The sequence below is a fragment of the Gavia stellata genome, chromosome 18 (genome assembly GCF_030936135.1).
Source record: "Gavia stellata isolate bGavSte3 chromosome 18, bGavSte3.hap2, whole genome shotgun sequence".
In the NCBI taxonomy this organism is placed as follows: Eukaryota; Metazoa; Chordata; class Aves; order Gaviiformes; family Gaviidae; genus Gavia; species Gavia stellata.
Window position 1 is genome coordinate 18,090,071 of NC_082611.1, and position 23,096 is coordinate 18,113,166.

Below are 23,096 nucleotides of genomic sequence, written 5' to 3' on the forward strand. Positions count from 1 at the left end.
AACAGTTGGACACCACCTTGAACCTGCTGTGAGCTCTCCCTGGAACATCAAACTGCTCTGAGCCGTGTTGTGTGTCTGAGGTCCCTGCAGAGCCTTCCCGGAGCGTAAGGGCAGGGACAATAACCTTGTGCCTGCCGTGGAACAGGGGCAGGGTTAAACCCAGGGAACAGGGGCCTTCTTGCGTGGAGGATCAGATGTTTTTGGCTGTGCCCTAAAAGCCTGTCTCTCTCTCTCTCTCTCTCTCCAGCTCCCCAGTGTTGTAGCTGCTGGGGAATGAGTGCAGTTCTCTGGGGGCAGAGAATGAACTCGCCCCTGCTCCGGGCTGGCCCCGAGGGTGGGGGGGCTGAGCTGGGAAGCGCCAGCAGGGATGCAGGGGCTGCCTCCGGTGACCGGGGCTTTCCTCTGCTGCCCCACTGCCGCGGTCGGAGCTCCTCCCGCCTTCAGGGCCTTCTCCAGGCCCCTGTTTGCAGCTCTACGTACGTGACGGATTCCCTTGTTCCCCTAACTCACCCATTTGCTTTTTTTATAATAAAGTCCAGAGTCCCACCGTCTCTCCTGGTTATTTTCCCCAGGGACCGGGGGGGTGGTGGCCGACGCCTGGGTGGCTTTAGGTGCGCTGAGGGAGGTGCCGGCAAGTGCTGTTGGCAAAGCCGCTTCGCCGACCCCGCGCCGCCCGGCAGCCGCCATCTTGCCCCTCTCGCCGCCGCGTGAGGGCTGCCGGGACGGGGCGGTACCGGCAGCGGGGATAGGTCCGCCCTCGTCACGTGGGTCGGGCCGGCCGTTAGGGCGCCGTTCCTCCGAGGTGTGACTGCGGCGGCGTCGTCGATTGGGCGCGGGGCGAGCGGCTTCAGCGCGAGGGCAGCGCCCCCCGCACGTGACGTAGGAGCGGGGTTCGGAGTCGGCCCGAGAGTCAGTCGGCGGCGGCCGCGTCCCGCAGCGGCGGCGGTGAGTGCGGGGCGGCCCTTCCCCTTCCCGCGCCCGGCCCCGCTGCTCCGCCGCCGCCTCCGCCCGGCCAGCGGCGTCCTGCGCTCCCCCTTCGGCCCCAGGGCCCCGGTTCCCCTCAGCCCCGCGGCCCGCTCCCCCTCAGCGCGGCCGGCCTCGGTCTCTCCTCAGCACCCGGGCCCGGGCTCCCCCTCAGCCCCGCGGCCCGCTCCGCCTCAGCGCGGCCGGGGCTCCCTCCGGCGGCGCAGCCGGTCCCCGGGCTGCGCTCAGCCCCCTGCGGGTGCCGGGGACGGGGTCGCCCTCCCAGGGACAGGGGTGTCCGGGCCTCCGTGCAGCGGGAGAGCTGCCGGCTGGAGCCGAGCCCTGGCCGGGGGCTGTGCAGCCCAGGCCGGCGGTTCTGCCCAGGGCTGCTGGGCCGTGTCCCAGCAAGTCTGGTGGGGTCGTTTGCTTTCCTGGACAGCTGTGTTTCCTTCAGCCCTTGGCAACGGAGCGGTGTGGTGTTGGGATAGAGCTGTGGGGGTGGGCAGAAGTGACAACGTTGGGGACTGCCAACATTGGAGGAGATTCTGGTTCGAGGATTGACTTCTTCCTTTCTTTAATGATTGCAGCAAGCGCTAGCATCACAAGTATTTGTTATTTCCCAACAAAACTTCAAAATTAAATGACTTGTTCCACTGCCGACATCCTCAGTTACCCTTAACTGGCTGGTGAAACCAATATGTGTGCAGCTGGGGCAGGCCTTTTCTGATGCAATGGAACTATGCCATGAGGACTGGTAAGACTTGGCCGTAGCCATGACGGAGCCCCACAGGGTTTCATTCACCACTCTCCACGGTTCACTGAGCGGCAGCTTCTTGAAGAAGTCTCGGAAAGATGATGGAGAGCAGCCCCAGGACTCTGAACCGGCTGCAACAGCTGTTCGAATCACACTCACTCTCTTTGAGCCGGATCACAAACGTTGTCCAGAATTTTTCTACCCTGATCTTCTGAAGAGTTGTCGAGGGAAAGTAAGAGGTTCTTCAGGAGACAAGGTAAGTGTCCTCGTGGCCGGTGGGGAACAATGCTCGTTTAGTTTGGAATTGCTTGATCTAAAGTGATTTTTGGTACCTGGCTTGCTAGCAGCTATGAGCAGCTCTTTTCCAAAGAGCATCAAAAGGAGAGATACTTCTACGATATGTGGCCGTATCTTTTTGGGGACCCTGCTCTACTGCATGTGAATATTTCCACCTTAGTACTTGGCATCTCTTCCTGTGTGGTGGCCATGGTGCTTCCAGGTGTTGCCTGACAATTCTGTTTGCCTGTTGAAAGCTGTTTCTCGGGATACAAGGACATGCAAACTTCTGTAGCATCTGAACTTTGTCTTAGGGGTGTTTTTCTATGAAAAGAAGGTTGGTTGGATTTGTTTTGAGAGTCGGGAGCAGCAGAGACAGGTACAGAACCTAGAACGCAGAGACAGGTACAGAACCTAGAACGCAGAGACAGGTACAGAACCTAGAACGCAGAGACAGGTACAGAACCTAGAACGCAGAGACAGGTACAGAACCTAGAACGCAGAGAGTTCCAGAACGGTTTGGGTTGGAAGGGACCTGTCAAGGCCATCTAGTCCAACCCCCTGCCATCAGCAGGGACATCTTCAACTAGATCAGGTTGCCCAAAGCCCTGACCAACCTGACCTTGACTGTTTCCAGGGATGGGGCATCTACCACCTCTCTGGGCAACCTGTGCCAGTGTTTCACCACCCCCGGCATAAAAAATTTCTTCCTTAAATCTAGTGTGAATCTCCTCTCTTTTAGTTTAAAACCATTACCCCTTGTCCTATTGCTACAGGCCCTGCTAAAAAGTTCTCCCTGTCTTTCTTCTAAGCCCCCTTTAAGTACTGGAAGGCTGCTGGAAGGTCTCCCCGGAGCCTTCTCTTCTCCAGGCTGAACAACCCCCACTCTCTCAGCCTTTCCCCATAGGAGAGGTGCTCCAGCCCTCTGATCTTTTTTGTGGCCTCCTCTGGACCCACTCCAACAGGTCCATGTCTCTCCTGTGCTGAGGACCCCAGAGCTGGACGCAGTACTGCAGGTGGGGTCTCACCAGAGCAGGGTAGAGGGGCAGAATCCCCTCCCTCGACCTGCTGGCCACGCTGTTTTGGATGCAGCCCAGGATACGGCTGGCTTTCTGGGCTGCGAGTGCGCATTGCCTGCTCACGTCCAGCTTTTCATCCCCCAGTACCCCCAAGTCCTTCTCGGCAGGGCTGCTCTCAATCCCTTCACCCCCCAGCCTGTACTGATACCGGGGGTTGCCCCGACCCAGACGCAGGACCTTGCACTTGGCCTTGTTGTACGTCACGAAGTTTGCACGGGCCCACTTCTCGAGCTTGTCCAGGTTTTTCTGGATGGCATCCCGTCCCTCAGGCCTGTCAGCCGCACCACTCAGCTTGGTGTCGTCCGCAGACTTGCCGAGGGTGCACTCGATTCTGCTGTCTTTGTCACTGATGAAGATATTAAACAGGACTGTACTAAATACTGTACTGAAGGTTGATTTGTCTGAGCTTCTGCCTGGATACTCTATTCGTGATGGATTTAATGCATGGGTTTTGGTGGCAGCGTGACAGGATTGATTCTGATGTTTTTGTCTCTTTTATTTCTACAGAAGAAAGACCCTGCTGATCCCTTTAATGATGACGAAAAGGAAAGGCATAAAGTGGAGGCTCTTGCTAGGAAGTTTGAAGAAAAATATGTACGTTTTTCTTCTTTCTATTACGTTATCCCTTAGAATGGGCAATGCTGTTCAGCTCTGAAGCAGTAGTATTTTAGTAATGGTCATTGGCTCTTGTGTTCTTGTTCTCCTGCAGTCTATCTTGGCTGGAGGGTTCTGTTTTCTATGTGTCTTTCCTGTCTCAGGGCTGTGGTCCACGAAAATAGCTCAGATACGGTCTTAAATTAGATGATGGTCTGATTAAAGTGAATGACATTCTCACTTGTAGTGGCAAATGTCATTATCTTAATGTAACTTATAAAATTTAATTTTCTCAAGCAAAAATTAATTTCTAGGCCTTGTAGCTGTGGCACGATGTAATCTGTCAAGTCTCTTAAGTACGGCACTGTGGTGAGTCTGCTGCCCTCAGACAGTACTGTGCTGGGTAGTGTGAGAGACACCGATCTCTCTCACCTGTTTCCTTGCTGTTCTTCCTCTCACTTCACTTCTGTAGACGGCAATAAAACTACTTTATGTCTTAAAACTGGCGCTTTTGGATAGCGAGTTGCTGTATTGTCTTGTGATATGAATTTGACCTACGGGTCACCGTAATGCACTGCCCGTATGTTTGATGCATGTAGTACCCGGTTTGTCCCAACTGTATAGCAGTTATGGAAGAGCAGTCCATCTCTGTGCTGGCAGAAATGTTGAAGGGGTGCGGCCCCAATTCAACGGGAAGTCTGCTGGCACAAAGTCAGCTGGTCTGGCAGGTCAGCGTTTTGTTTCGTTTGGCCTCACCGTTTTTGATTCCGTATGATGAGGCCTAAAACTGGATTTACCGTATCCTCAGATTACAGCATGATAGGAGTTAATGCTGGTTTGGTTTTGCTGCTGTTAGGAGCAAAAAAAGATGTCATTCTCTTTTCTGTAGCGGAGCCAATGTCAATGTCCTGTATTGGGGCCATCCCCGTGGTAATTGGAAAAGAAAGATGAACACACTGTCTATCTTTTATTGTTTAGGGTGGCAAGAGACGTAGAAAGGACCGTATTCAGGACTTGATTGATATGGGATATGGATATGACGAATCGGACTCCTTCATCGATAATTCTGAAGCAGTGAGTACTGGGGCAGGTGTGAGGGTGGTTAAAGGCGGCTGCTGGGGAGTGCTGAGCTGGCACCTGGGGGGAACCCAAACTGGGTGCAAGCCAGGAGTGTGCCAGGGCTGGGGAACAAGAGCTCCTGGGGCAACCAGGTGGCAGGAGAATGCTGGTTAGCAGGTGTGTGCACAGCCCCGTCTGTTCTTGGGGAGCACGAGTCCCACTCCATTCTCCAAGCAGCTCAGCTACAGAATAAAGTAACAAAGCTTACAGTGCCAATGGATTGTTCTCTGTTATTTCCAGTACGATGAGCTTGTTCCAGCTTCTCTTACTACGAAGTACGGAGGGTTTTACATCAACTCAGGAACACTGCAGTTTCGGCAAGCGTCTGAATCTGAAGATGACTATGTTAAAGAGAAGAAGAAGAAGTGTCCCAAGGTCAGTAAGCCAGCGTTCTCCATTATTTCCTCTTTTAGATGGGTGCTCCTCTTCGGTGGCAACGTCTGTTGGAGACAGCCCCATTTTTGTAATGCCAAAGCGAGGTGGCTAAAAGGGGAAACAGCAGGAGCACCTGGCATCCCTTCCCCTTTGTTGGTAGGATCGTCTCTAGTGTAAAAGCTAGGTGCGCTGTGAAATGTTGAAGACAGTATGTGCCAGAACCGTGGTGATACATGTCTGGGGGTTGGGTTAATGTGTCCAGTGGGGAAGGAGCTGTGGGAGGAGACCCAAAGTGTGTCTGGGGGTGCAGGTCCAATTCCAAGAGCAGGACACACCTTGATTGTGACTTGGTTTTATCCCTCTCCAGAAGCGGAAGTTGAAAGATGGAGGTGAAAAACTGAAGAAGAAGAAGAAAGATGATTCTTACGACAAGGAAAAGAAATCCAAAAAGTCCAAGTTTCCAAAAGCTGGGTAAGGAGGGGGAGGGAATGCTTGCTGCTCTACACCTTGCTTCAGGGTTACAGGTGGCATTTGTTACGTTGCAGTAATACCTGTTGTGGTGGGGGGATGGCTTGAGTGCGTGCTGCATGAACAGCAACGGGCAAACCCCCGTTGCTTCCAAAGGGGGAGAAAAAAGGCAGCTGATGATTAGGAAAGGAGCGCAGCTCCACAGCAAGAGTGTCCGAGCAAAGAGGGGCAGAGCTAGCTGAAATGTTGGTGTTTCTTGGAGCTCTCTTTAGGCACTAATGGTGGGAAGAGATATTGGAGAGCCTGAAGAGGAATTTGCTCTCCTAGTTTTAATAGGCAAAAAGTTTCAAGCTGCTGTCACGCTAACTCTCTTGCTTCCGTTCCTCTGCACTAGTTGTTTGTGCATTTCGAAATCTTCCTTGCTGGAGTAATGTACATAGCTAAATAATAGCGTAACTTGGTGGAGACAGTTTAAGCTCCATCACCTCTCTGCAGTGAGGAAGGACAGCCTTCTCTTCTCCAGGCTGAACAAGCAGCAGGACCTTAAGACCTTAAGAGGCCATAGACTATTCTTCCTGGTATAATTGGTAAAGGGGCTAAGACTTCCCAGTGGATTGGTGCATATGGCTGAAGTGAACTGGGATGAAGGTATCCTCGTCTCTTCCCCTTAATCTTGTATTTGTTTCAGTTCCCTTTTCTCCTCTGTACTCTGTTTACAGCTTTACGGCGTTAAATGCAAGTAAGGAGAAGAAGAAGAAGAAATACTCTGGAGCTCTTAGCGTCAAGGAGATGCTGAAGAAGTTTCAGAAGGAGAAGGATGCTCAGAAGAAAAAAGATGAAGAGCAGAAAGTGGTGACTCCTTCACCAGCAGAACCTCCAGCGCCAAGGGAGGCAGAGGTGATGGCTGACCCTTTGCTCTCCCTCTTCGGCCATGCCAGTGATAACGACCTGCTTCAGGCAGCGACGGCTATGGACTCATTAACTGACCTAGACCTGGAGCGGCTCCTCAGTGAATCCCCAGAAGGGAGTCCCTTTCCTGATGTGGAGGATGGGAGCGATCCTATTGGGATGGGCTTGGAACAGGATTTCAAGCAACCGCCATCCCTCCCAGAAGGCCTGCCAGCCCCTTTGGAGAAACGTATCAAAGAACTGGCTCAGGTATGGCAGTTTGTTGTGGGGCAGTAGGATTGTGTGGTTAGTGGTGAGGGGACAGCTCTGCTGGGTTTATGTAGCTTCACCCAGAGGCAGAGCACAACCCCAATGGGGGAGTTTTGCAGTGCCACGTGGGATCACGCCTTTGCGTCACCCAGTTTTCTCTTAGGGCCAAGTCACTTTCTTGGACACCCAGATGTCAGGTAGTGTCAAGGTGCTTGGCCTTGTTATCTACTGAATGTAACACTCGGTATCCCACCTGTCCGTGTGGCTTCTTTACCTCTCGTGGCAAAGTATGGACCTGATGCAAGAGGTAATTTCCAAAGTCAATTTAACATGAATGAACTTAAAATGTGAACTAATGAGGCTGAAGGACAAATTCCACTGTAACAGTTTTAATGTGCTGTGATGGTCAGGACAGCGTCTGTGAAGTGGCGTGCAGTGTTCTGTATGTAAAATAAGTGGGTGCAGCTGGAAAGCATTACCTGTTCTACAGTGTGAGAAGGCATGAAAAGCCCTGTAGATGGGGCTTGAGGATTTGTTAGAATCATTTCCTGCATCATATGCAGGCAGATGCCTTCACTGAAGCATGGGTACAATATGGCATCTCCTGCACTGGAGCCAATTCACTGGCAATTTGGGTTCTTTCCCCACCATCTCAGTGTTGGGGTACTGTTTAGGGAGTGGAATACATTAGAAGGGTGATCCCACGTCTTTTCACCAGTAGCTCCTCCTGCAGCTGAACTCCTGTGGGACTCGCCCATCTTCTCCAAAATGTGACCTGCTTTGGGAACCGCTGTTCTGGAGAAGCAGGAAAGCATTGGGTGCTGGTCAGGGATCCCTCTCCTGGCATGTCCAAGAAGTGCACCTTCAGACTTGCTGTGGGCCTTCTCTGGGGTGAGGGCTGTCACTATCAGCCTGTCAACAAATGCTGAGCTATTTTGTTCCTGCTTCTAGTGTTGTTTTTAAATATTGATTTTAAGTCATAAACAATGCTCTTACACCTCTACGTGTGTTCTGCCTTCTGGGGCATGTCAGTTTAGAGCAGCTGTTACTTAAGCATCTCTTACTTAATAACTCCTGTTACTAAGGGTAAGCTTCTGTTAACTGTGTTCTGCTGAGAAATTTTAAGTGTGTATAGCGGTGGTGAGCAGATGGAAGAGAAGGAGGAATTGAAGAATGTATTGCCACAGCTGATAAAAATAATGGGCTCTTCATGGATGTTTCTATTTGCTATTCAGGCTGTTAACAGAAAACACTGAAACAGCTGTCTCTGAACTGTATCTGAGTTAAAGGAGAATATTATGGAGGCTCCCACGGTAATCGTTATGTTGCTGCAAGATAGTGTAATAGCAGAGTACCCACAGATTTTCCTGGTTAGATTTTCCTGCTGCTGTCTCTCATGTTGCTGGACTGTGTATGTTAAGAAAAGAAACCAAGGAGGAGAAATTTTTAACAAATTGAAGCCTCTGGGTCAGTTAGGATTTTGGGACAGGTACTCTGGTGCAGGTGGGAATGAAGAGGTGCCATACCTCTGTCTGAGAGCCAGGTCTCTTCCATCCCAGCAGGTGGGAACATCTCCTGGGTTAAAGAGCCCTCCTGGCATTTCCTCTTCTACTTGAACTGATTTGACTTTAACTCTCCTTCCTAAAAGGATTTTCCCGTTGAGGATTCTCTTTAGTATTGAACCTTCTCCTTTGATACCACCAGCTGCCTATGACCTGCTGCTGACAGAGAGGAATGTACTCCTGGGCATAAATGAATCCTTTTCCAGCCTGAACCTTGAAGTGTTAAATCAAGGGATTTCAAAATGATGCCCTTCTCCCCTGGTCTCCTTTCCCACACCAGGAATCACTAACTTGATGTGGTGCTTTGTGGTGAATCCCAGCTTTGTTTACATCCCCACTCAGAAGAGACTGAAAGCTCTTGGCAATTTTCTACTCTCTCATTCATCTCTTGGAATTATTTTCCCTCTGGACATATTTTTCATGGGTGTGATTTTTGGACGGTGCTGTGTGTGCTGCAATCATAGCTCAGGAAGCTTCCCGAACAGGATTTTTTTTTTAGCTTCCATGGTGTTGATTAGAAACAGCATATCCCCTGTGGCTGCATCAGAAAGCCTGATGATAAGTATCCCTGACCCTCATTAAATGTGACTAGGATGATCTTCCCTGTTCCAGGGACAAGCTGTATGCTCATATTTACTCAATCCAGTGGCCCTAGAATGAAGTTAAAACCATGCCCTAGAACCGTCCCTTCTCCCCATGGGAAGTACGCCAAGGAAGCCAGTGGCCACCAAGCCCTCTTCCTTGCCCCATTAAATGGAGGAATTTTCACTCTAGTGTAGTAACTCCAATGCACCCGACTCTTGGTGGAATAAAACTGTGCCTTGTTTTACAGTGTTTCTGACGTGGTTTAAAAACCACTTGATTGCTTGTGCCTGTCTGTATCTGTGAACTGATGATGACTTGTGCTATTTGCTAATTTCCAGGCTGCCAGAGCTGCAGAGGGAGAAAGCAAACAGCGATTCTTTACTCAGGATATCAACAACATCATACTGGAGTAAGTGCCACCGGGGGAGAAGAGTGGGAAAGGAGAATATGAGGCAGAGCATTTTTTGTAGATTCAGGAGCAGGTTTAGCAGGAGTTCTTGAGGTGTTCTTATACAGGTCCTCCATGCAGAACATGCCTAGGATAACATGAAAGTCTCCTAGAAATGGCTTTCAGTTGAAATATGATGTATAACTGAGATAAGAGAAGATTGGAAGGGATGTATCCAGGCCTCCTGTTGTCAAGATGGTGCTTAATACCATGGTACAAGAACAGTAAATCTCTCCCTGTTGGAGATGTCAGGTGTGTTCTTTGCTGTTTAAGTTATATGCTATATGGAATATTTTATAACTGGGATAAAGCTGCTGTGTTCTCTGTGCAAACTGGAGGAACTCCATTATTGCTCTGTGTTTTTGAGTCCCCCAATTAGAGAATACCAGTGTTGCTTCATGCAGCTGTTGATAATGGCTTCATTCTTCTTCAAGTGCCTGGAGAAGGCTGATGAATGCACACAGCTTTGTGATCATCGCAGTGTAATGCTTACACAGAGGCTTTAATTTCATTAAGGTTTATCAAGGCACTTGAAGGGAATTGCCGAAGGGAAGTTTGGGAGTGTGTTTCCCTCTCGTTTCAAGTGGTGATTACCACCTTTTAGCATTCCAGTGCTGACTACACAAACACTCCTGATCTGTTTTCAAACTGATAACTCTAACCACATTCAGAAGTGGTTTAAATAGATTTGCACGACTTTGCCGTAGAATCAGTTAGGGGTCTTTACACTTCTTATTGACACTGAGAGGTGGCTTAAAAAGCTAGTATCTTAAGTTATACATAACTGTGTAGATGGGTTTGGCACATACTGACCTTGAATCTACTCACTGGGAAGTAAGTTCAAGCCCAAGGGATAAAGTCTGATGCTATATTATCCTGCGCTAGACCGCCCTAGTGTCTGACATAAGCAGCGTCTACATCTAACTTCATTGCCTGACCCCTCTGCACTTCAGTTGCCAGGAAGAACTGCAGAATAAGACTGCTGACATCCTTTTGTTCCTTTTCCAGAGACTCTGAAACTAGATTAAAAAGCATAGCTTGGGATCAAGGGCTTGAGTCTGTTGATTCTAAAATCTAAAGAACTGTCATGTAGTTTGGCTTGTACTTTGTCTCTTTCTGCCTGCCTCCAGCTCCCCAGGTTGCAGCAGGGTTGCATTCGTGTTGCTCAGAGAACCCCTGCCAGGTCCCTGGTCAACACTGTGTTTGTCTTGTTCTTCAGCATAGAGCTGCAGACCCGGGAGCTTAACAGCCAGATCCGGTCAGGGGTGTACGCCCACCTGGCTGCTTTCTTCCCGTGCAGTAAGGATACTCTGGTCAAGCGTGCCCGTAAGCTTTATCTCTACGAGCAGGTGAGTGAATTTGGCAGCCCAGCCCTGTCTCGTGTGCATGTTACCCCCGATCTTCAGAGCACAGTCATTGTCTGCCTAACGTGGTGGTGTCCTCCACGGAGCATGGTTCAGGCACCGCGTCTGGTGGTGTGGATTCAGAATTGGCAAGGTCTCGACCTGCCAGATTTGGGTGTCTCGTCTGGAACGCACCACGTGGAACTTGAGTCTGTTCTGTGCTGTGCTCTAGGGTGGCCGATTGAAGGAACCTCTACAGAAACTAAAGGAGGCCATTGGAAGGGCCATGCCGGAGCAGATGGCCAAGTACCAGGAGGAATGCCAAGCCCACACCCAGGCCAAGTTTGCCAAGTAAGCGCCTCGTTTGCTTGTTATGCATCTGTAGCTCTTCTCAGCAGGCTGACCTGTAGGCTGCTCTCATGAAGTTTACTACCTATTTTTGTTCTGTAGTCAAAAATTGCTGACAGGCATTAATTGGCCTGATTAAGCTGTGTGTGTTCTTTGTGCTATCTATGGCGATGCCAACTACAGCAGCATTGATGGGACCAGAACTTGGCTCAAGTGTTTCACTTCTGTGCGGGTATGTCTTTAGGAACGTGGCAGTCTGAGAACAGTCAGGCTGGATTAGTCCCATGGTCTTTGTTACAGAATATTGGGAGATTTCTTAACCTTAAGCACTTAGCTTAGCTTGCACCCGAAGCAAGAGATTTAGGCCCTCTTCCCATGCGTGTGTTATCATTGACTATCGAGACCTCTGAACGGTGTTGTTCAGAGATGCTTAATCCTGTCCTTGAATCTCCAGAACGATGATTTCCATATAATCTCTGTCTCCATTTTAGGATGCTGGAAGAGGAAAAGGACAAAGAGCAGCGAGATCGAGTTTGTTCTGATGATGATGAGGATGAAGAAAAGGGAGGGAAGCGCGTCATGGGACCGCGAAAGAAATTTCAATGGAATGATGAAATCAGGTTTGCATAATTTAGATATTAAGTGAACCTGTGACTTGTCTTACTCTATGCAGTTGGAAGTGAAGCATTTCAGTATTTCTATCTTGTTTTCAGAGCAGCGCTGATCATCTGTAGTAACAGTCAGCTTGGAGGTTTGTGGCAGACTGTGCTGTTTATGGAAGCCACTATTGCATTTATTGAATCTCACCCTTATATACATTGCAAAACTAAGCTGATTTCAGGCACAGGCCAACTCTGAGAGAAGGGCTGAGAAGCCTCTGTGCAGAGGCCAAAAGAGAGGGACAGATCTTTGGGAAAAGAAGGAACTCTGCTGAATTGCTGAAATCCTGCAGACTAGACTCTTAATGAGACCAAATTCTGGTTGTGAAAGCAGTTAAAGCTAATGGGGATTGCTGCCCCTGGCACCCAGGGGTCTGACAAAGAACAGGGTGCTGGGTGGAGGGGAAAGTGACAAAAGATAAAATGGGAGTCAGTCCTGCTGTCATCTTCATCTTATTCTGTAACAAATTGGGGTGCTGCTCCGCAGGTGGCTGATTCATTTAGAACAAAGCAAGCTTCGCTTCCTGCTTTGTCATTGCCTCTCAGCACGAAGGTCTGCAGAGAGGTTCAGTTCTGTGGTTGTTAATGACGCCTGTAATTCTGGCACTGGTTTACTAGCTCTGCTGTTTCAGGACATTAAAATGGGAAGGGGTAACAAGGCTTTTCTCCCCTGGCAGACTGACGTGCGTGCACACACAGAGCCAGGAACGTGCCTTTCCCTTCCTCTTTCTTGCGGAGTCAGTGCAGGGTCAGTTTTATTAGCAAGGTGTTATGCAGAGCCAGGCGTGTCTTAGTGTATTTATCCAGCCGTGGAAAAACAGAATGACCTCCAACTGGGGAAAGTTAATCGCGTAACTGTATTTGAAATCTTCCTGTTCTTCAGGGAGCTGCTTTGCCACTTGGTGAAGATTAAGTTGGATGGTTATGACCTTGACAAGAATAAGGCTCAGTCTCTAGAGGATTATGTGAAGACCTTCCTAGATGGAGAGGTGAAGCCCCTTTGGCCAAAAGGCTGGATGCAGGCCAGGTGAGCAAGAATCAAGTTGTACTCCAGGAATTCCTTGTCCTAAGGGACCTCTGAAGGTTTTTAGTCCTGCCCCTGCTCAAAGAATGGCTAGCTTCAAGGTTAGGTGAGAGTGCTCAGGGCCTTGTCCTCTGGAGTTTTGGAAATCTCCAAGGCTGGAGATTACCACAGCATCTCTGGGCCCCTGTTCCAGTACTTAATCACTCTTCACAAAGTCTTTTCTCCTTATTTCCAATCAGAATTCCCCTTGCTGCACTGAACTGAATATTCCCTCTTTTTGCTTTTTACTGGGCACCTTTGAGAATGGTCTGGCTCCATCTTCTTCGTGATGCCCCACCCCCCCACCCCACCCCTTTAGGTAGTGGAAGACGGTCATTAGATCCCTCCTTGGTCTTCTCATTTTCCAGGCTGAGCAAACCCAGTTTCCTCCACCGCTCCTTGTATGTCATGTGTCCCTGTTCCTCAGCCATCTTAGTGGCTCTGGACCGTCTCCAGTTTATCGACATCTCTCTTGTATTGTGGGGACCCTGAAGCTGGATGCTGTATCCAGATGTGACCTCACAAGTGCTAAACAGAGGGCAATAAGCTGTGCTCTTGCTAATACCTGCCAGCATATGGTTAGCTCTCAGCAGTACACCCTTGCAGCAGTGGCTCGTGTTCAACTTGTCCACCAGGACCCCCGGGTCCTTTTCTGCAGGGCTGCTACATAGCCAGTTGGCCCCCAGCCTGTGTTGCTGCGTGAGGTTATTCCATCCCAGCTGCAGGACTTTGCGTTTATCTTTGTTGAACTTCACAAGGTTTGTGTTGGCTCCTTTCTCCAGCCTGTCCAGGTCCCTGTGAATGGCAGCCCGGCCCTCCTCCAACATATTCTCCCCCCTCCCTCCGTTTTCATACCAGACTCAAACTTGCTCAGAGCGCAGTCCGTGCTGTCGTCCAGGTTGTAAATGACAATGTTGAGTAGTCTTGGCTCCCGTATTGACCTCTGATGGATGCCACTGGCAGTGACAAGTTACAAGGTAGAACTGGGACTGAGGTGAGGCTGACTGGCCTGTGGTTTCTTGACTCTGTATTACAAAGGATCACTTTGTAATCTGTCTCACGAAGGATACGTTTTTCAGGCACTTTGGGAAGTCTTCCCTAGACCCTAGAGTATTCGCAAAAGAAAGCAAAGCAGAAAGTTTTAGGGGCTTTGGACTTGCACTAGACACATCAGAGAGCAGAGTAAGTAGGCATTTGGTGTGGTTTTCTTTACCCTATCTGGTGTCTTCACTGCTGTTTCCTGCTCTTTCACGCCCTCCGTCATCCATGCCATTGAGCTGGCAATTGCAGAGAGCCATACAAATTGCGGAGAGGCATTCTGCTGGGACTGTCATCAGCTTCTGGCCTGCTTTGTTTTGCTCAATAGTTTTAAAGAAAGGACAACTGTGCAGTCTTACTGCTGGAATCTCTATCTCTTTGCATTTAAAGAGCTGGGCAGCGCTGTCATCTTCTCTCTGCTGAATTTGCGTTTTGGGTTTCATGGGGAATAGAGGAAGAAGTAGGTACCAGTTCTTAAGAGCAGTAAGTATGAGTAGCACAGTACAGATCCATGTGGAAAAGTCCACGGCTGTTTATTGCAGCTGCATGTGCACACAAAGTACAGTAATGTGCATGGTCGTAGTGTGTTGTTTTAGTGTATGGGAGCTGAATGATGGCATTAAGAGGTGGGTGCAGATTCCTACTTAGTTAATGAAGATATTACCAGCTTTTGAGGGTCTTAGCTTGCCAAGTTTTAAAAACTCTTTTCTTTGAATAAAAGGTAATGAAATCTTTCCCCCCTAGTCTGTAGGTGAAATTGTTCCTAGGCATACGGATTTTCACCTAAGACTCAGTGTCGGAGGGCCTTCCAGTGAAGTGAACTACAGAATGACTGAATAAAAGCAGTTTTGCTGGTTGCTTTTGCAGTGGCTCAGGGCCAATAGTTTCTCCTGCTGGGACTTGATGGAGTTGGACTTGATGATCCTTATGAGTCCCTTCCAACTTGAGATATTCTATGACTTTGTGGTTTAAAGACAGAGGGTAGACGGACAGCCACACAGAAGGGGAGGGAAGGGATTGGCAGCACTAGGAGAATTGTAAACAATTTTATGGTCGAGTCAGCTGGATTCATTGTCATCAAGATCACAGAAGTTCATCTTTAAGAGGAGCTTGAAGATGGACAGAGTAGCAACTTTGCGTATGAGTACAGAGAGGCCCTGCCGTGATTCTCTTTTCTCAGGTAGTGCTAAAAGGCGATCAACAGAATATGAGGTTAAAATAAGCTTCCTTTTTAAAAGAAAAAGGATGTCAAAAGTCTTTGTCAGGCTGTTAATAGCAGGTGGGAAGCGTATTCCATATGCCAGTACTGAAGGTGTATTTACAAGCTTCTCACCCTGACATCTAAGGCGGCAGCTGAGCAGCAGCTGGTTTAGGTGAAATCGTGTTTGTGTGAGATTCTGGTTTACTTAGCCTCAGTAGTAAAGGGTCTTGGATGTAGCTCTATTTATTGGTTGTGGTTAGTCAATTGTTAACAGAAATTGTTGTGTTGATTTAAGAAGTCACCTCAGTTGTCTGCTGGGGACACAAAGGCAACAGAGACATGCAGTGTGCAAAGTTCTTCTCATCCATATTGCTGTATTGAGGCGGGGAAGGTAACCTTTCTCTCTTGAAGTTGGTGAAGAGCTCTTGGATGATCTGCCGGCTCTTGGGTGATCTGTGGCAGCATTAACGCCCAGCTTGAATGATCGTACTGCCTCTCCAGTTGGCTGTCAGTTTTTTAAGCTGACAGAGCTTTTTCCTTAGTTATTGTCCAACAACTGCCTTAATGGCCTTTCCAGCGCCTACAAGCATAGCTCCCCAGAGAGGGAATTGTGTGGGGGAATTCAGCAGGATTTTCCTGGAAAAGGGATGAATATTTGTTTGCTCTCTGTGGTTTTAATTTCACTAAGTCCCCTGCTGTACTGTGCAGCTCTGTCTCCAGTGATCCCGGCTGCTCTACTGGGTCTTGCTGGATATCACTTCTCATTGCTCTCTTCCCTTCTTAGGACACTGTTTAAGGAGAGCAGGCGTGTACATGGACACCTCACATCAGTCCTGTGAGTATCGCGCAGCATTCCTTTGGAGTGATAACTGGTGAACTCCGTTCCCTGGGGCCTGGGTGGATCATGCAGAAGCACCTGAGCTCGCTTGGCTCCCATCAGATAGTTTGGCGCTGCTTCATTTGGGGAGGTCTAGGGAGAGTAGTTGTTTGTGTGTGACATCTCCCAACGACAGCCTTCCTGAGGTGCTTTAACCTTACAGTAAGCTCAAAGATAAGAACTTTTCCAGGTTGCCTCCTGGCCTTGTTCAATAGACTGGAGTCAGGCCTCTGTGCTAGTCCCTGGGAGGCAGATCAAGGTAAAATGGAGTGTGGTGCCAGCACTGTGACTATTACTACCTGTTCAGTCGGTCCTTACTGGATTCTGGATTCCCTTTCTTGTTGCCTGGTTAAAGGAGGGGTACAGTGAGCTCAAGCTAGTGAAGATGGGTGAAATAGGCTTGTGGGTGGCAAACCAGGAGAGCCATCGGAATCCAGCTGGGCAGGTGCTTTAATGCCAAAGGGTCTCGTGGATCTTGCTGGCAGTCTATAACAGATGATGATACGGACTTAGGCTGATGTCTGTTTGACAGACGGTCCTGTTCTTGGTACTGGATGAGCGAGGGGAAGTGTGAGAAAGAGTATGAAATAGAGTGTAGAGTCATCCTTCCCGCAGCCATACCGTTCCGGCAGTTCAGGGATGTCTTGTACCAGAGATTGCATCTGACCAGTCCAAATGATCTATTTTCTGTGAATTTGGCAGATGCTTTTGCATCCTTGACTTCTTCTGGGAACCTAAAAGAAATGCGTAACTTTTCTCCAAAACAGTCTCTGTATCAGTTTCTGTCTGGGTATTGCTGTAGTTAGGTCCGCAGTGGGTTCCTGTAGTAGCTCCTAGCCCTGCAGCCAGTGCAGGATGTGTCTGTTGAGTGCTTTCACTGCTCTGCTACCATTTCAAGACTCTGCTCCGCTCCCTAATTCATTCCCCTGTGTGGGAGTTGGGGCTTCCTAGAGCAGCAACCAAATGTCATACAGTTTTGAATCCTAGCGATCTGAGATGCTGCCTCTGTTCCCTTGGTTCTTTGCAAAAGACTCAGTGGATCATCATTAACAGGGCCCAAGTGCGCTCCCTAATTGGATGCTTCCCTGCGGGCATTCAGTGAGCCATGTTTCTTTTGTCTCCCTCAAAACAGGGCGAAGAAGAAAGTTATAGCTCCTACTAAGGTGAAAGTGAAGGTGAGTTCTTTGTTTTCTGGTTCTCGTGATTGACATACACAAAAGTCTGCCATCTTAAATCCTGTATTTGAGCCTTGTAGCTATACATTAGGTACAAGGAAGTTGTACTGTGAAATAGCTCTAGTTGTTTTTTCAAGCCCAATACTGACTAGAACAGCAGCTAAAATTGATGGCAGCAGCAGTCGGGAGGGAGGCGGGGGCCTGGCAGGCACAGAATGTGCCTATTCTGCCATTTATCCCCAAATTGGGAACCTTTGCTTCCCTTTTCAGCAGTAAACCCTGCTTCTGTTCTGACTGTGCCTTCTCTTGTGATTTTGTCCAGGAATCTTCCTGCAAGCCAGATAAAAAGGTGTCGGTTTCTGCTCCTTCGATGCACTCAAGCAGCACCTTAGCTCTGCCGTCAGAGCCCCAGGGAGGAGCTCTGGGCATCAGTGCCCAAACCAGGGAACTCTTATCCCTTGGGACAGCTCAAGCAGCCAGCAGCACTGGTGCTCCTGCTACCTTCATGGATGACTCCTTGGATGAGGACTTAATTCATAATCCCACTTCCTCCCTGGAAGCAGTCTCTAAGGAACTGGCTGTGCTGAACAGCAGAGCGGGAGGGAGCCCTGACTTTACTCTTCCTGGACCTCCAAAAGCTCCACCAGAGAAGATCCCAACTCTTGCATCCTCAGAGGAGAAGAGGACATTTCCGAAGTCCAACCCTTCCCCTACATCATCCTCTGGTTCCCTCCAGTCTCCTCTAAATTTCCTGGCTGAGCAGGCCCTGGCGTTGGGCCAGTCTTCACAAGACAAAAAGACAGAGAACTCTAACTACAAAGAGCTATCCTGCCAAGCCTCCCCCAGCAAAATCCTTCCTGATGCACACCAGGCTAAACAGAAACACCACAGTCTGGTCCGGCCAAGCCACGGGCCTCAGACCTCCACCCCAGTGCCAAGTTCTCAGGTGAAGGTCTTTCACTCAGGCAGCCAGCTACAGAAAACTTTCACCTCCGCGGCTCCGTTTGTCAAACTGCAGAATCCCAAGTCCTCCTCCCCACTGCCCCAACGTTCCCTCCTCCAGCAGGTCAAGTCATCAACCAAAGCTCAGAGCTTCCATTCCTCTGCATCACCAGGCAGCACCCAGAACTCTGGCAGCTCCCACAAGAGCCCAGGCTCATCCTCATCATCTCTCAGCTACACAGGAAAGCACTCAAGTGGCTCTAGCTCTTCAGGACAATCTTACAAATCGCCCTTCATTTCTGGCTCCCTCTCCAAGCACGGGGCTTCTTCCAGCAGTTCCTCATCTGGAGCTTCTGCAAACCAGGGCTGCTCCTCTGGGAGCTTGCTGCCCAACGTACAGACCCCTTCCTCGGGCCAGGCGTCCAGCCGCCCGTCCTCAAGCTCCTCGGTGAAGAAGACGCCCGTTTCGCAGAAGCTGACTCTGGTGGCACCTCCTGGAGGTTCAAACGGAGATTCTAGCGGGGGCACTCAAGGGGTGGCCAAATTGCTGACCTCCTCCCTAAAGCCAGCTGTTGTTAGCAGCGCCGCATCTTCTACCTCTGTGCCGGTAAGCAGGGGTGTGCTGGCCTAGCCTAAAGCCAGGAGAATGTATGGCACTGTGTCAGGCCATCTCCTGTTCAGACCTGCTGTAAAGTGATGACTTCAAAAGAATTTCCTGAAATTCTTGAATGACTGTCTGGATCTTGGCTGCTTAGGCTAGGACATCCTGGCCTTTGCCATGGGCTTGCACTCCAGAGTTCAAGCTTCCATTTTTAGCTTAAAGTAACAACTGAACAAAATACTGTTCATTGGGATATAATGTCTCATGAAGGACTCCTGGGTTACCTATACAGACTTGTATTATTCAGCCATTGTATTTAATAGCATAAGGGCCTTAATTTTCATCTATAGCAAAAAAGTAATTGTTCCTAATGCTGTTGTATTAATTTGTTGTTGGCTGCTGATACCTGCCTTCTTTTGTGGCATGTGGAAAGAGCTGGGCAATTAAATGAGTATATTTAAATGGGCCTGAAAGACATGTGCTGCTCAGCCCGTGTACCTTGTCTGTTACTGAGATAGAGAGCCGAAAAGCATTCCCCAGTAGTGTCTCTCTCCATGGGAGAGATCTCAGATAACATTCTTGGGTGCAGGGGTACACCAAACCGTGGTGTCTTGAGTTGTCAGCAGCGGTATGCTGCTAGAAGTGAGTAGGAAGCATCCTCCGTGGAACTTGCAGGCAATGCGTAAGCTTTTCCTCTGCCTAATGGAGGCACAGTTCCAGAGCAAGGGAACAACAGAGTGAAATCCAGTATGGTCACATTTAGAAGAGCATAGCGTCCAGCAGCGGGATTTCCTGTGTCCTGGGCACCCGCAGATGGCCTCAGGAGTTGGCAGCTCTTGGGCCCTGGCTGGGAGGGAGCTTCTTGCAAGGAGGAATGCTTGAGCGCTCCATGTTTTGCAGTTCTTTTAGGTATGAATGACGCTATGCCTTGGTTTTCCTACTCCTGACTGACTTTTTCTGTTGCTTTTCAGAAAGGAACTAGTGGAGCTGTGCTGCTAACGAGTTCTTCCTCCTTAAGTGTACTGGCTCCATCCTACAAGTCCAGCAATCCAAAGCTGCCAGCTGCCTTGAGCTCCACCCCGTTAGGTATTATCTCTCCTATTCATTCCTTCCCTCTTCATGTCATCTCCTTCAGTTCAGACTCCTCCCCAAAAGCAGGAGTATCAAAGGATGCAATAGTTACGGGACCTGCTCCAGGAACGTTCCACCACGGCCTTGGCCACAGTGAGTATCCTCCTGGTCACGCATGTGTGTGTTACTTGTGCCTGTGCTGTCAAATAACAAGAACGCCAATGCTCTGCTGTGCTAATCCATTGCAGGCCACCCCATCTCTCTTGCTGTTGCTTCATGCTGTAGTTCATGCACTTCGATCTCCAGCAGTTGCATTTGGAGAACCTCAGCCACATCCCTATACCTAGCCCAGAAGTCCCAATAGCTGGAAGCTGAGCTATAGGCTAACTGCTGCAGCTCCTCTGCTCGTTTCTGTCTTCGATGTGTATTTGTTCTTTTTTTTCCCCTCTCCTTTCTTTGTTTTTCTCTCTAGGTCTTCTAGCTGGCTTGCACTCCAGCCCCCACCATGCAGCGCCACTCCCACATTCTGCCCTGTCCACTCATTTACCGCAAAGTTTGCCAGGTAACTTGTCAGACGGTCGTGTTTGTCTCCTGCGTCGTGAGTCATCCTGTATCTCGGCAGATCCTTCCTCTAGGGGTGAGAGCAGAGTGGTTGTCCACGTTGTCCGACCAGTGCGGTTGTCGCTAAAGCTTGCGGCCTCCCTGAGGTACAAAGTGAGGCATAGCTCTCTGCGTCCTTTCCTATTTAGTTAGCCAGGGCAAACTTGTGCAATTCTGGAATGATGAACCGTCAGTGCTTATAGCAAGTTGGTTCCTGGAGGTACTCAGCTTTGCTGCTTGCGTTGTGGTGAAGAATTACCCTGCCAGGATTAAAGCTGTGCATGTTTATGCACAGTCTGCCAGGACTGCCCAGGAATGAATGTTCTGGCTCTGTGGAGTTTTGTTACTGGTGACCTATATAAAATGTGTCAGACCAGAATGTCTTGCGTCTGTGCACTGAGCTAATTGCCTGCATCTCCTTCGCAACAAGTTTGTAGTGTAAATGGAGACTGCTTTACTTGGTGTTGACAACGTGATGATTTTGCAGTTAAGCCTGTTCCTGCCCCAGTTTGATGCCTGCAGAAGCAATGCACAAAACAAGAGATTTCCGAAGAACACCACCTCTGCTCGTAAATGGAGTCCTGCCTGGTGGGCTGTGAGCGTGTGTAAATACGTAGCACTGTGGAGGAAGGAGAGAAGTAAGGGAGATCCATGTAGCATTCTGCAAATTGAAATGCAGGGCCAGCATGTCGGGCTTATCTGCTTCAGGGAGTTGCGTATCCCATTGGTAACTGCTATTTCTGCTGTCTTGATCAAGTGTTCTTTAGCACTTCAGTGCAGTTCAGTGCCGCTGTCTTAGTACCTGCTCCTGTTGTGATTGTCTTACTGGGCACTATGAGCCTGATTTAGGAGGGGATGTGCTAGCCTAATATTGTGGCACTGAGGCCATTACATGTGTGGATAACCTGCTGGAGTTCCTGTGGCCTCCCGCAGCAGTCATGGGGTAAAATGCCCTTGACTGCTGAGCACAGTGCTTGTTGGATGAAGAAAGAAGTGCGGTGCACTGGTGAAAATTCAAAGAATTTGTTTTCTTTGCTTCTTTTGCTGAAGTTTGTCTGAGGCGGGTTGTTATGCCACTCTAATGTGGTAGAGCAGAAGAAGGAGCTACTAGCAGCAATCACTGGTGTGACAGACCCTTCCTTCTTGTTTGTAAATTCAGTTACTGGAGAGTGAGATGATGGATTGTGGTTTGAACATGGGTTGTGAAATATATTCTGTGTCACTGAGGAGTCCTCTGTCCCATTATTTGAAGGAATTTAGAGTGGTGACTTTGCTGTTGCTTATAGGGCTTATAACAAAAGAATTTTTTGACGGACTGCTGCTCTTAAGCAGGATATAGTGCCAGAAGCTGTGAGTAGACAAAGGGTGACTAGGAATAAGTGAAGAAAAACTGACCATTGAGACAACTTCAGCAGGGACCCGCTTTCTCACTTGATGTTTTCACATCAAGATTGGAGATTGAGCGATCACCTCTGGGAATATTACCAATTGTGGTGTTTTGTAGGAGAACACAGTAGGTATTTAAGTGACCACCATAATCTTAAAATATCTTGATTCGTTGTGTGGCGTAAACTGTGGTTGGCTGTGTAAGCAGACGGCCACAGCTGCGTTGCTCCGCCTGAAAGCTGCGAGGGCTCTGGTGTGTTGGGATGTTGCTACAAATGCAAGGAAACATTGATGTCTTAAACTAAAGTACTTATACCAGCATTCATCAAAAAGCATTTGAGCAAGGAGCATCCAGTGCTTGCTTGTGTGTTGTCACTGCTGCATCTGCTGGTGGAGGTGCCTGCGTGCTGGTGCTGTGGCGATGGTTCTGACTGCTCGCTTTAGAAATGCGACGTGCTGGGACTGAGTTCTTGCATGGAATGAACTGTCCTTGTCCTGGAGAAGAAGCTGTTGCTACGCTGCTCGGTGCCACTGCTGCTTAACTGCATATCTCAGTACACCCATTTGTTCATCATAGTCCGATGGTAGTTTGAATTGCTCCTGGAAAACTTCTGCTTCCTTAAACCTCCTTCCTTCTTCTCTCTTCAGTGCATTTTCTCTTTTCCCTCCATGTCTGATCCTTTCTTTTACTTCAGGGGTTAGATTCCTGTGATTGCTGTTGCTATCGGTGGGCACCTAGGCACCTGAAGGCTTCATTACAACGGCAAAGGTGTACTAACGGTGTTATTTCAAACCACCTTTAGTTGCAAGGCAGCCAGTACCATGTATTTCTGGTTTCCTGGATGGGGAGACGTGGTAGGGTGGCTTTTAGAGAAGGGCGTAGGCTAGCTAGTCAAGGAGCAATCTGAATCTGTGCTGTGGTGCTTTTGCTGGGAGGCCACAGGAGACACTCAGTGCCTCCCATGTGCCTTACTCAGGTGCAGAGGCAGAGCTGCTCCCAGTTGTGAGATGCCTGCAAGCACGTCCTCTTACCCCCTGATTCCTTGGTGCTGGAAGGGAAAAGTAGGTCTTTCTGTGTGGAGAGATCTGGCTGCCCCAGCTGCCCGCAGCTCCGTGGAGCTGATGCCGAACCCCCTTCCCACTTGGTTTTATTTTCTTTCAGATGCTTCTCAGCTTCACGGCAAAGGGTCCAATGCACAGCAGCGCAAGTTGTGACGTCTGCAAGGAGGGGAGCTACAGCACACATGGGATAAACCCAAGAGGAACAGGTCATGAACTTTGGATACCGGCTGTGTCTTTTTTTTTTTTTTTTTTTTTTTTTTTCCCCCTTCACAACAACTGGAGAGACTGAACTGCGGTGAGGAACTCATTGGTGCGTTTGCTCAGAGGCTTTCAGAGCCAAGCCCCACAC

The 23,096-nt window shown here is 49.2% G+C and overlaps 1 protein-coding gene across 2 annotated transcripts; it reads left to right on the forward strand.

Annotated features, from left to right (window-relative positions):
* The first annotated feature begins 1,736 nt into the window (after positions 1 to 1,736).
* On the forward strand, positions 1,737 to 22,968 carry UBN1 (ubinuclein 1). Of its 2 annotated transcripts, XM_009817168.2 has the most exons (17): positions 1,737 to 1,973; positions 3,580 to 3,666; positions 4,645 to 4,740; positions 5,026 to 5,160; positions 5,528 to 5,631; positions 6,348 to 6,786; positions 9,272 to 9,342; positions 10,601 to 10,730; positions 10,957 to 11,075; positions 11,564 to 11,692; positions 12,615 to 12,758; positions 15,818 to 15,868; positions 17,043 to 17,085; positions 17,408 to 18,634; positions 19,600 to 19,852; positions 20,172 to 20,261; positions 22,848 to 22,968. In XM_009817168.2, exons 1-17 carry the CDS (start codon positions 1,737 to 1,739, stop codon positions 22,898 to 22,900), a joined length of 3,408 nt encoding a protein of 1,135 aa, XP_009815470.1. In that variant the 3' UTR covers positions 22,901 to 22,968. The 2 variants fall into 2 exon arrangements, with proteins under 2 accessions (XP_009815470.1, XP_059682611.1); XM_059826628.1 differs by lacking the exon at positions 20,172 to 20,261.
* The last annotated feature ends 128 nt before the right edge of the window (positions 22,969 to 23,096 follow it).